This window comes from Nerophis lumbriciformis, linkage group LG39, assembly GCF_033978685.3.
Source record: "Nerophis lumbriciformis linkage group LG39, RoL_Nlum_v2.1, whole genome shotgun sequence".
Classification (NCBI taxonomy): Eukaryota; Metazoa; Chordata; class Actinopteri; order Syngnathiformes; family Syngnathidae; genus Nerophis; species Nerophis lumbriciformis.
The window spans coordinates 15,328,956-15,342,126 of NC_084586.2; the positions used below are offsets into that span (position 1 = coordinate 15,328,956).

At 34.7% G+C, this 13,171-nt stretch overlaps 1 protein-coding gene across 4 annotated transcripts in view; it reads left to right on the plus strand.

Annotated features, from left to right (window-relative positions):
- rnf157 (ring finger protein 157) overlaps positions 1 to 13,171 on the plus strand; it is a 104,231-nt gene that overhangs the window by 23,193 nt on the left and 67,867 nt on the right. For all 4 annotated transcript variants that reach the window (XM_061931713.2, XM_061931715.2, XM_061931714.2 and 1 more), the window contains exon 3: positions 11,243 to 11,331. In XM_061931713.2, coding sequence (XP_061787697.1) covers positions 11,243 to 11,331 — 89 coding nt within the window. The remainder of the gene's footprint in view (positions 1 to 11,242; positions 11,332 to 13,171) is intronic.

The following is a 13,171-nucleotide window of genomic DNA, read 5'->3' on the forward strand; positions in this document are numbered from 1 at the left end:
AAAGGAATGCTCGTCAAACACTTATTTGGAACATCCCACAGGTGAACAGGCTAATTGGGAACAGGTGGGTACCATGATTGGGTATAAAAGCAGCTTCCGTGAAATGCTCAGTCATTCACAAACAAGGACGGGGCGAGGGTCACCACTTTGTCAACAAATGCGTGAGCAAATTGTCCAACAGTTTAAGAACAACATTTCTCAACCAGCTATTGCAAGGAATTTAGGGATTTCATCATCTACGGTCCGTAATATCGTCAAAAAGTCTGGAGATGTGGAGAAATCACTGCACGTAAGCGGCAATGCCCGTGACCTTCGATCCCTCAGGCGGTACTGCATCAAAAAGTGACATCAGTGTGTAAAGGATATCACCACATGGGCTCAGGAACACTTCGGAAAAGCACTGTCAGGAACTACAGTCGGTCGCTACTTCTGTAAGTGCAAGTTAAAACTCTACTATGCATTTCCCAACTGATATCCTACAACACAAATACAACGTGGAAACAACGTGTTTTTTGACGACGTTTAGTTGGTTTCTGACGTTGATTTGACCATTGAATGTTGGATATTCCCAACTGATATCCTACAACACAACGTTTATTCAATGTCAGGTTGTGACGTTGATTTGACCATTGAAATTCGGTCATTTCCTAACCAACAACATGGATCTAACGTTGTCTCAATTTACAAATACAACTATTTTGCAACACTGACTTCGGTAGCCTTTCCGAACTGAGGTTAGTATCAATATTTTACATTGTTTCTTGTAGCAAGTGTTTTTTCCAGTGACGTGCGGTGAGGTTGATGGCTGGTGAGGCACTGACTTCATCACAGTCAGATTTACAAACATATGAACCCTAAAGAGTATCTTATTCACCATTTGATTGGCAGCAGTTAACGGGTTATGTTTAAAAGCTCATACCAGCATTCTTCCCTGCTTGGCACTCAGCATCAAGGCTTGGAATTGGGGGTTAAATCACCAAAAATTATTCCCGGGCGCGGCACCGTTGCTGCCCACTGCTCCCCTCACCTCCCAGGGGGTGATCAAGGGGATGGGTCAAATGCAGAGGACAAATTTCACCACACCTAGTGTGTGTGTGACAATCATTGGTACTTTAACTTAACTTTAACTTTACACATACAAACTGTAGCACACAAAAAAGCACATTTAATAAAAAAAGCGTTATTATGGTCTTACCTTTACTTATAAATGAAGTCCATGCGCCGCTGTTGTGCTGGATTAATGCACCCCTGACGGGAGTGTTATATCAACTAAAGCCCTCACTTCAACTTTCCACGTGCAAGATTGAATCTATTTAAAAAAGTGTAACCGAGGGTTTATAAATGTCGCCTATACTGTATGAAACTACAAAATAACAAACACGGAGGCTCCAGTTTACACGAGGACCACTTTATTTGCCTTCTTTCAAAAACCTCCGCTCCACTGTTTCATCACTTCCGCTCTTAGCGCCTTCAAAATAAGAGCTCAAGGCATATACTGTATAACAGCGCATAACAGGAACTTAACATCACAAAGAGGAAAGCCCATGAAAATAGGTTACAAAAGTTATTTAATAAGAAGCCAAAAAGTGCAAAAACAATAATGTTCGTGTTGGAGGAGTTGTGAATTAGGTACACCTGCAGTCTGCAGGTGTACCTAATGTTGTGGCCCTGCAGTCATTCACAACTCCTCTAACACGAACATTATTGTTTTTTCACTTTTTGGCTTTTTATGAAATAACTTTTTTAAATAGATTCAATCTTGCACGTGGAAAGTTTAAGTGTGGGCTTTAGTTGATATAACAATTCTACGGCGGGGGTGCAGGAGGCGGGATTACTGCGAGCCTCAGCCAGTGCGTCTTTTGCAGCCGTTTTATGATCGCTCAGCACAAGAAATACGTTACACACATACAGTTGTTGACAAAATACACTGTACAATATATACCTCAGCTAACTAAACTATGGAAATGTATAATATAATTCATATAGCAATACGGTCTCACTGCACAGCAGGCCAGCAGTTAGCCGAGTCATTGCGCAATCCATGGTGAGGCACTGAGTGACGTGCCTCGACTGGCTGCTGTTCACCGCACCGTCTCTTCTCAGTATTTGAACGGCAAATGTGAAAATTCAGCGATTTTGAATAAAAATAATCTAAAACTGCTGAAGTTAAATGGAAAATAACTTTATAGTATAATCACTGGATACATATAACAATTTACAATTTGTCTTTCCATGATGGGCCTCACCTGCCTCTAGTGACTGCACGTCACTGGTTTTTACTGTTGTTTTAGTTATCGTGTTTATTGTTTGCATTGTTAGAATGGTTCAATAACAACGGCCGCAAACAGACCCCCAGGCCTGATTTAAAGATCTCTACCCCCTACTTGCTATAACCTCTGGATTTGTGGAAGTCAATGTGTATCTGAGTCGCCCTCTGTATGCTACTTACTTGTTTTTTTTCTGAGGGAAATTAGTCTTGAGGCGTGAACGGCCCCGGGGACCTTTCTAATATAGACCTCGACTGTTGTCGAAATGAAAGGCTCTTTTCAGCGTCGCCGTGTTTGTGTGCTTTAAAGGCGTGACTCCCGCTGAACATCGCATGTGTAATAACGCTACTGACCCTCATAGCCTGGTAAACACACCAACTTGTAGCGTGGCCTTATCCCACCTCATCCTGCATGTTTCACTCCATAAAAACAAACCCAGCATAGTAAGCAGCTTCTGCCTTTGAATGGAACAGAAGAGAAAAACAATCCTGATCCAAGGTCAGCGATTTAAGCACAGAATGTTTGATGGTAAAGCAGGGTAAAGATCGGCCATTCGCGGGCCGTAGCTTGTTTTCTATTGAACTGCAAATAGTTCTAGAAAAATCTCATTGAAATTTGAATGGGACTGCTATCTGTGCTGTGATTGAAGCTTAAATAAATTAGCACAAACGTTAGTATGCAAACGTCAGCTTGTTGTAATAAGAACACTTCACATACTCGCAAGATGGTGCCAGGTCCCAAAGTCCATGAATTTTAGGTTTAAATGGTCAAAATGAGCTAAATTGCCAGCATGAAACGTTAACGTGCTATTGTTAGCATTATAAAATAGGAAAAGTTTGCATACTTCTAAGATGGAAATATCAAAATCAATTATTTTAAATGAATACAATTAGATAAAATGCTAGCATAAAACATTAGCATGTTAACGTTAACATTAGTGAAGTTAGAATACTTCCAGGATGGCGGACATTTTTAAAAAGGCATGTTTTTTAGGTTTAAAAGAAATAAAATTAGCTAAAATGCTATCATAAAACATTAGCATGCTAACATAAGATAAGTTATTTTACTCCTAAGATGGTGTGAAGGGTCAAAAACCATGATATTTAGGTTTAAAAGAATACAAATAGATAAATTGCTAACATAAAACATTGGTGATGAAAATTACTTAAAAATGCCAAGATGAAACGTTAGCGTGCTGATGTTAACATAACATCAGAAAAGTTAGCGTACTTCTAAGTTGGCGGCAATGTTTTAAAAGTCATGATGTTTAGGTTTAAACGTAAAAAAAATAGCTAAAATGCTAGCATAAAAGGTTAGCATGCTAACATAAAATAAGTTATCATACTTCTAAGAGAATGTCAAGTATGCTATTTAAGTGTAAACAAATAAAATTAGATAAAATGCTAGCATAAAACATTAGCATGTTAACGTTTACATTAGTGAAGTTAGAATGCTTCCAGGATGGCGGACATTTTTAAAAAGGCATGTTTTTTAGGTTTAAACGAATAAAATTAGTTAAAATGCTATCATAAAACATTAGCATGCTAACATAAAATAAGTTATTTTACCCCTAAGATGGTGTGAAGGGTCAAAAGCCATGATATTTAGGGTTAAAAGAATACAAATCGATAAAATGCTAACATAAAACATTGGTGATGAAAATTACTTAAAAATGCCAAGATGAAACGTTAGCGTGCTGATGTTAACATAAGATCAGAAAAGTTAGCGTACTTCTAAGTTGGCGGCAATGTTTTGAAAGTCATGATGTTTAGGTTTAAACGTAAAAAAATAGCTAAAATGCTAGCATAAAAGGTTAGCATGCTAACATAAAATAAGTTATCATACTTCTAAGAGAATGTCAAGTATGCTATTTAAGTGTAAACAAATAAAATTAGATAAAATGCTAGCATGAAACATTAGCATGTTAACGTTAACATTAGTGAAGTTAGAATACTTCCAGGATGGCGGACATTTTTAAAAAGGCATGTTTTTTAGGTTTAAACGAATAAAATTAGCTAGAATGCTATCATAAAACATTAGCATGCTAACATAAGATAAGTTATTTTACTCCTAAGATGGTGTGAAGGGTCAAAAGCCATGATATTTAGGTTTAAAAGAATACAAATAGATAAAATGCTAACATAAAACATTGGTGATGAAAATTACTTAAACATGCCAAGATGAAACGTTAGCGTGCTGATGTTAACATAACATCAGAAAAGTTAGCGTACTTCTAAGTTGGCGGCAATGTTTTAAAAGTCATGATGTTTAGGTTTAAACGTAAAAAAAAAGCTAAAAGGTTAGTATGCTAACATAAAATAAGTTATAATACTTCTAAGAGAATGTCAAGTATGCTATTTAAGTGTAAACAAATGCAATTAGATAAAATGCTAGCATAAAACATTAGCATGTTAACGTTAACATTAGTGAAGTTAGAATACTTCCAGGATGGCGGACATTTTTAAAAAGGCATGTTTTTTAGGTTTAAACGAATAAAATGAGCTAAAATGCTATCATAAAACATTAGCATGCTAACATAAGATGAGTTATTTTACTCCTAAGATGGTGTGAAGGGTCAAAAGCCATGATATTTAGGTTTAAAAGAATACAAATAGATAAAATGCTAACATAAAACGTTGGTGATGAAAATTACTTAAAAATGCCAAGATGAAACGTTAGCGTGCTGATGTTAACATAACATCAGAAAAGTTAGCGTACTTCTAAGTTGGCGGCAATGTTTTAAAAGTCATGATGTTTAGGTTTAAACGTAAAAAAAAAGCTAAAAGGTTAGTATGCTAACATAAAATAAGTTATAATACTTCTAAGAGAATGTCAAGTATGCTATTTAAGTGTAAACAAATAAAATTAGATAAAATGCTAGCATAAAACATTAGCATGTTAACGTTAACATTAGTGAAGTTAGAATACTTCCAGGATGGCGGACATTTTTAAAAAGGCATGTTTTTTAGGTTTAAACGAATAAAATGAGCTAAAATGCTATCATAAAACATTAGCATGCTAACATAAGATGAGTTATTTTACTCCTAAGATGGTGTGAAGGGTCAAAAGCCATGATATTTAGGTTTAAAAGAATACAAATAGATAAAATGCTAACATAAAACGTTGGTGATGAAAATTACTTAAAAATGCCAAGATGAAACGTTAGCGTGCTGATGTTAACATAACATCAGAAAAGTTAGCGTACTTCTAAGTTGGCGGCAATGTTTTAAAAGTCATGATGTTTAGGTTTAAACGTAAAAAAATAGCTAAAAGGTTAGTATGCTAACATAAAATAAGTTATCATACTTCTAAGAGAATGTCAAGTATGCTATTTAAGTGTAAACAAATAAAATTAGATAAAATGCTAGCATAAAACATTAGCATGTTAACGTTTACATTAGTGAAGTTAGAATACTTCCAGGATGGCGGAAATTTTTAAAAAGGCATGTTTTTTAGGTTCAAACGAATAAAATTAGCTAAAATGCTATCATAAAACATTAGCATGCTAACATAAGATAAGTTATTTTACTCCTAAGATGGTGTGAAGGGTCAAAAACCATGATATTTAGGTTTAAAAGAATACAAATAGATAAAATGCTAACATAAAACATTGGTGATGAAAATTACTTAAAAATGCCAAGATGAAACGTTAGCGTGCTGATGTTAACATAACATCAGAAAAGTTAGCGTACTTCTAAGTTGGCGGCAATGTTTTAAAAGTCATGATGTTTAGGTTTAAACGTAAAAAAATAGCTAAAAGGTTAGTATGCTAACATAAAATAAGTTATCATACTTCTAAGAGAATGTCAAGTATGCTATTTAAGTGTAAACAAATAAAATTAGATAAAATGCTAGCATAAAACATTAGCATGTTAACGTTTACATTAGTGAAGTTAGAATACTTCCAGGATGGCGGAAATTTAAAAAAAGGCATGTTTTTTAGGTTTAAACAAATAAAATTAGCTAAAATTCTATCATAAAACATTAGCATGCTAACATAAGATAAGTTATTTTATTCGTAAGATGGTGTGAAGGGTCAAAAGCCATGATATTTAGGTTTAAAAGAATACAAATAGATAAAATGCTAACATAAAACATTGGTGATGAAAATTACTTAAAAATGCCAAGATGAAACGTTAGCGTGCTGATGTTAACATAACATCAGAAAAGTTAGCGTACTTCTAAGTTGGCGGCAATGTTTTAAAAGTCATGATGTTTAGGTTTAAACGTAAAAAAATAGCTAAAATGCTAGCATAAAAGGTTAGTATGCTAACATGAAATAAGTTATCATACTTCTAAGAGAATGTCAAGTATGCTATTTAAGTGTAAACAAATAAAATTAGATAAAATGCTCGCATAAAATGTTAGCATGTTAATGCTAACATTAGCAAAGTGAGCATACTTCTAAGATGGTGGCAATTTTTTAGAAGTCATGATTTTTAGGTTTAAACGGAAAACAAAAATAGTTAAAAGGCTAGCACAAAACGTTAGCATGCTAATGTTAGCCAGCTCATATAGGATAAGTTATCATACTTCTAAGATTCCATCAAAAGCCATGTTTTTTTTAAGTTTGAACAAATAAAATTTGCCAAAAAAGCTAGCATAAAGCCCATTATAAAGGTGGAGTACTTAATCAAAGGGGCCATTAAGGGGCTTTTCTCCTAATAGTGTCGCCGTGGTAACACAAAATATTCCAAAAATAAAATAGCGCGGTAGCCACCACCAAGACCTTTCTAACATTATAGATATGTTGGGGTTTCGTTGACTAGTTCATCTCTTATTAAATGCAGAAAGCCCATAAATAAGAAATTTTTAGTACTGAAAAACCGTCATTTATTAATGCATTTTAGGCAACACAAAGTCAGGCGCATTCGCACTATCGTCGTTTGGCTTGATAATCATGGCGGACAAGCTACACGAAGTAAACCGATCCAATAACTTGGTTTAACCTAATTTTTCCCTCGCTTCTCGGCGTGCGTTTAAGAGTGCACTGCTGTTAGATGGAGAGAGGTGTGGACAATATTGAAGACAGACGCACTTGTCCCTACACTAAAAGTATGCAGCGAAGGAGAAAACTATTTGATGTTGCTTTTATTTTCTCAATACAGCGTCCTTCAGCTGTTGTGACAGAGAGGTAATGAGGTGAGGAAACATGGAGCAGGCGATGTGTCGTGAACGTGGTCACAACTTGTTTATGAAGTATTTAGTTTGTTTACTGGTATGTTCACTTGTCTTTTATTTAACTGCTAACTGTATCAGTGTTCAAATAACATCTACACTAAATATTTGTCGTATTTGTCATCTCATCGAATCGAACGCAGGCCGTGAAGATTGTGTATTCGATGTGAGAGGTGTCACTCCTGGGCTTTTTTTTGTTAGCCGAACCGTTGTACTGAACCACAAGGAGGCGTTGGAGAAGAACAAAGCTTGTTTATTAGACTTTATCTTCATTAGCCAAACTGCTTTGTGTTTTATTTTGATTTCAAAAAGTAAACGCCATGTTTTTTACATTACTTGTGTTTTTTATATGTCACAAAGGTAATACTTCAAAAACCATTCATGTGACACAGCATTTTGTTAATGTTTTATTGTGTATAGTTAATACCTTCCACTATGAAAATGTAAAAATAGAGATAAGGGGATAATGTAGTGACAATGACAAGTTGATGTTATTAAAGAATTTAGAAGAATAACATTTGTTTTTAGTTATATGGATAGCGTTTATTTTTAGTCTTGTTATTAGACATTACAAATGACATGATGGTATTACGTTCACACCCCAACACTGTTTTACCCAACAATCAGTAATCATGATTTCAATATTGACAATTAATCTTAACTATTACTTCGGCCATAATTGGCAGCCCTCGATCTTATACATGAACACTATTTTTATCTACATGGACAAAGAAAAAAAAAAAAAAAAAAAAAAAAAAAATATATATATATATATATATATATATATATATATATATATATATATATATATATATATATATATATATACATACATATATATATAATTTTTATTTTTTTAACATATAGATAAAAATAGTGTTCATGTATAAGATCTAGGGTTGCCAATTATGGCCAAAGTAATAAAAAAATAAAAATAATAAAAGTGTGTATATGTGTATATATATATATATATATATATATATATATATATATATATATATATATATATATATATATATATATATATATATATACATATATATATATATATATATATATATACTTATATATATATATTTTTTATTACTTTGGCCATAATTGGTAACCCTGGATCTTATACATGAACACTATTTTTATCTATATGTTAAAAAAAAAAAAAAAAAAAAAAAAAATATATATATATATATATATATATATATATATATATATATATATATATATATATATATATATATATATATTTTTTTTTTTTTTTGGGCCATATAGATAAAAACAGTGTACATGTATAAGATCTAGGGCTGGCAATTATGGCTGAAGTAATAATAATAAAAAATTAAAAAATTAAAATTATATATATATATATATATATATATATATATATATATATATATATATATATATATATATATATATATATATATATATACTTATATATTATAATTTTTTATTACTTTGGCCATAATTGGCATTCCTGGATCTTATACATGAACACTATTTTTATCTATATGTTAAAAACCTTTTTATGTATATATATATATATATATATATATATATATATATATATATATATATATATATATATATATATATATATATATATATATATATATATATATTTTGTCCATATAGATAAAAATAGTGTACATGTATAAGATCTAGGGCTGGCAATTATGGCTGAAGTAATAATAATAATATATATATATATATGTATATATATATATATATATATATATATATATATATATATATATATATATATATATAAAAATATATATATATAAACATATGTATATATATACATATACAGTATATATATATATATATATACATATACAGTATATATATATATATATATACATATATATATATATATATATATATATATATATATATTGTTTTTTTTTGTTTTTGTTTTTGTTTCTTTTGTCCATATAGATAAAAATAGTGTTCATGTATAAGATCTAGGGCTGCCAATTATAGCCGAAGTAATAATTAAGATTCTATAAACATTATTTTCTTTCGAGGCAGGGGCTCCAAAGCATGCATGCATATATATATATATATATATATATATATATATATATATATATATATATATATATATATATATATATATATATATATATATATATATATATGTATATATATACCGTATTTTCCGCACTATAAGGCGCACCTAAAAACCACAAATTTTCTCAAAAGCTGACAGTGCGCCTTATAACCCGGTGCGCTTTATATATGGATAAATATTAAGATTCATTTTCATAAAGTTTAGGTCTCGCAACTACGGTAAACAGCCGCCATCTTTTTTCCCCGTAGAAGAAGCGCGCGGTGCATGCTGGGATATGTGACGTTTCATTTCCATTTGTGTGTTTATGTAAAGACCCCAAAATGGCTCCTATTAAGTGTGTTGTCTGTCTAATTATAAATAATGCAGACGAGGCGTGTTAACTGAGTTCTCAACGTTTACTCACAGCGTGCTAACTGCCAGCATACAACGCTTCTCAGGGCTACCGCGCATGCTCGTAACTATCGTTGCATGCTGGGTAGTGTAGTTGTTATATTTGCTAGCTCATAACAGCACATTGAGAGACACGCTTACGCGCTTAATTCAATACTCGCCGTCATTCCGGGTGGATTGACAAAAGACCTCCAGCCGCTAGATATTGGTGTCAACAGGGCATTCGAAGCTAGACTGCTAACTGCGTGGGAACAGTGGAGGACAGAAGGCGAACACACCTTCACTAAGACGAGGAGGCAGCGCCAGACGACGCCAACATCTGCCAGTGGATCGTAAATTTGCCCAACTTTTCACTTCGGACACCGAAGACGAAGGATTTACGAATGAAGAATAACTTCAGAAAGTGAGCGCTATGTTTATTTTGTGTGTTGTGACATTAACGTTCGAGCAACATTATGTTGCTATTGCTCTGCACTATTTTGAATTTTACTATGTTTGTGATTGCACATTTGCGTACATTTTGGGAGTGAACAGAGTTGTTAGAACGCTGGTTTTTAATATATTATTAAAGTTTGACCGACCTATCTGACTGTTTTTTTGACATTCCCTTTAGCGCAGCATAGGTGCGGCTTATAGTCCGGGGCGGCTTATTGGTGGACAAAGTTATGAAATATGCCATTCATTGAAGGTGCGGCTAATAATCCGGTGCGCCTTATAGTGCGGAAAATACGGTATATATATATGTATATATATATATATATATATATATATATATATATATATATATATATATATATATATATATATATATATATATAAATGCATGCTTTGGAGCCCCTGCCTCGAAAGAAAATAATGTTTGCCTTGGTGCCCTAAAATATGAGCCCTTCTTTAAGGCAACACTTGCCTTGACATTAAAAAAGCTAAAATTCGAGGCCGCAAAGCCAAAGAGATCAAAAAAGGCAATGAAAAAAATAGCATCGCATGGATAGGGTGACCTCCACCAGGTGTTTCCAGACTTTTTTCCACTGAGAGATACAATAAAACTCTATCCTGCATGATGGAAAAAAGTGAGGACACACCTGCTGCCCATACTTCAGAGACTCATCAAAGGCTGACGTCAAGAAAAGACAGCAGATGTTGTATTTTTTACGCTGCATCAGCACGGCCACACCGGTGCTGCGCAACGGAGAAACCGGGAGCGCTCGTCTGTCATATTTTAAGCTTCAATTCCCAGCGCTGACGAGAGGAATGTTGCGGCCACTCCTCGTAGTTCCAAAGTGTGTATTTGACTTCAAATTCCTGTCTCTCCCCCCCTTCCTTCTCCTTCTTTCAGTTCCCATATGCGGCGCCTCCACCTCAGGAACCAGTGAAGACGTTACGAAGCCTTATAAACATCCGCAAGGACACACTGCGGCTTGTACGGTACGCTCACTCAGCCTGCTGCAACACAACTCCTCCTGGCCAAACTGCTGACTTCAAGCAAGCGGCCCCCATGTGGGGTTTACCATAGGGGTGTCCCGACTTTTTCACTTCCGATACAATACCGAGATTGGAGCCTCGAGTATTGGCCGATATTAAAGGGGAACATTATCACCAGACCTATGTAAGCGTCAATATATACCTTGATGTTGCAGAAAAAAGACCATATATTTTTTTTAACCGATTTCCGAACTCTAAATGGGAGAATTTTGGCGAATTAAACGCCTTTCTAATATTCGCTCTCGGAGCGATGACGTCACAACGTGGCGTCACATCGGGAAGCAATCCGCCATTTTCTCAAACACCGAGTCAAATCAGCTCTGTTATTTTCCGTTTTTTCGACTGTTTTCCGTACCTTGGAGACATCATGCCTCGTCGGTGTGTTGTCGGAGGGTGTAACAACACGAACAGGGACGGATTCAAGTCGCACCAGTGGCCCAAAGATGCGAAAGTGGCAAGAAATTGGACGTTTGTTCCGCACACTTTACCGACGAAAGCTATGCTACGACAGAGATGGCAAGAATGTGTGGATATCCTGCGACACTCAAAGCAGATGCATTTCCAACGATAAAGTCAAAGAAATCTGCCGCCAGACCCCCATTGAATCTGCCGAAGTGTGTGAGCAATTCAGGGACAAAGGACCTCGGTAGCACGGCAAGCAATGGCGGCAGTTTGTTCCCGCAGACGAGCGAGCTAAACCCCCTATCGACCCTAGCTTCCCTGGCCTGCTGACATCAACTCCAAAACTGGACAGATTAGCTTTCAGGAAAAGAGAGCGGATGAGAGTATGTCTACAGAATATATTAATTGATGAAAATTGGGCTGTCTGCACTCTCAAAGTGCATGTTGTTGCCAAATGTATTTCATATGCTGTAAACCTAGTTCATAGTTGTTAGTTTCCTTTAATGCCAAACAAACACATACCAATCGTTGGTTAGAAGGCGATCGCCGAATTCGTCCTCGCTTTCTCCCGTGTCGCTGGCTGTCGTGTCGTTTTCGTCGGTTTCGCTTGCATACGGTTCAAACCGATATCATACCTGCCAACTACTCCGGTTTTCCCGTAATTAGTACGGTTTTCATCAACCTATTCCGGGTTACGGTTGCAGTGATAAAAAATACGGTTTTTCATTAATTAAAAAAAATATATTTTTTTTAAGTTTTATTCACGAAATCGCGTAACAACAATGACAATCGACACTGCTTCGTGTAACTTCCTATCGAGCCATTCCGCGAGGCTATTTATAGCACAGCTGCCAAGCACGAGGCACCTGTTGCCATTGTTTCCAAACGAGCGAACGATCATGGAATCAGCCGGAGAAAAATCGCAAACGAGTCTTAAACCGAAAAGAAAACTGCAGTCATTCCGTGAAGAATATTCAAAAGCCTATCCGGGAATAATTATCCGTTCCAAAAAGGGTGAAAACTACGCGAATTGCACCTTGTGCAGACAAGATTTTTCGATCGGACACGGATAATTAGCATGTAAAAGACCACGTTGGGACAAAAAAACACAAGTCTAATGCCGTTGCTAGCGATACAAGTGGAAAACTTTCAACGTTTTTCGGATTTTAGCCACAAAAAGGTAATGACACCAATGTTATCTATTGGAATTGTTTAGTACTGTTATACTGTTAAAAGTGTTTATACTATTTATGCTTTCAAGTCCAAGTTGAAGAAATCTTGTTAAATGTTGACAGCATAACTACCAAAATACAGAAGTATGTCCTTAATATTTTTGCAGTGCTATTTCTGTTGAAAAGTTGAAATGATTACATTAGAGATG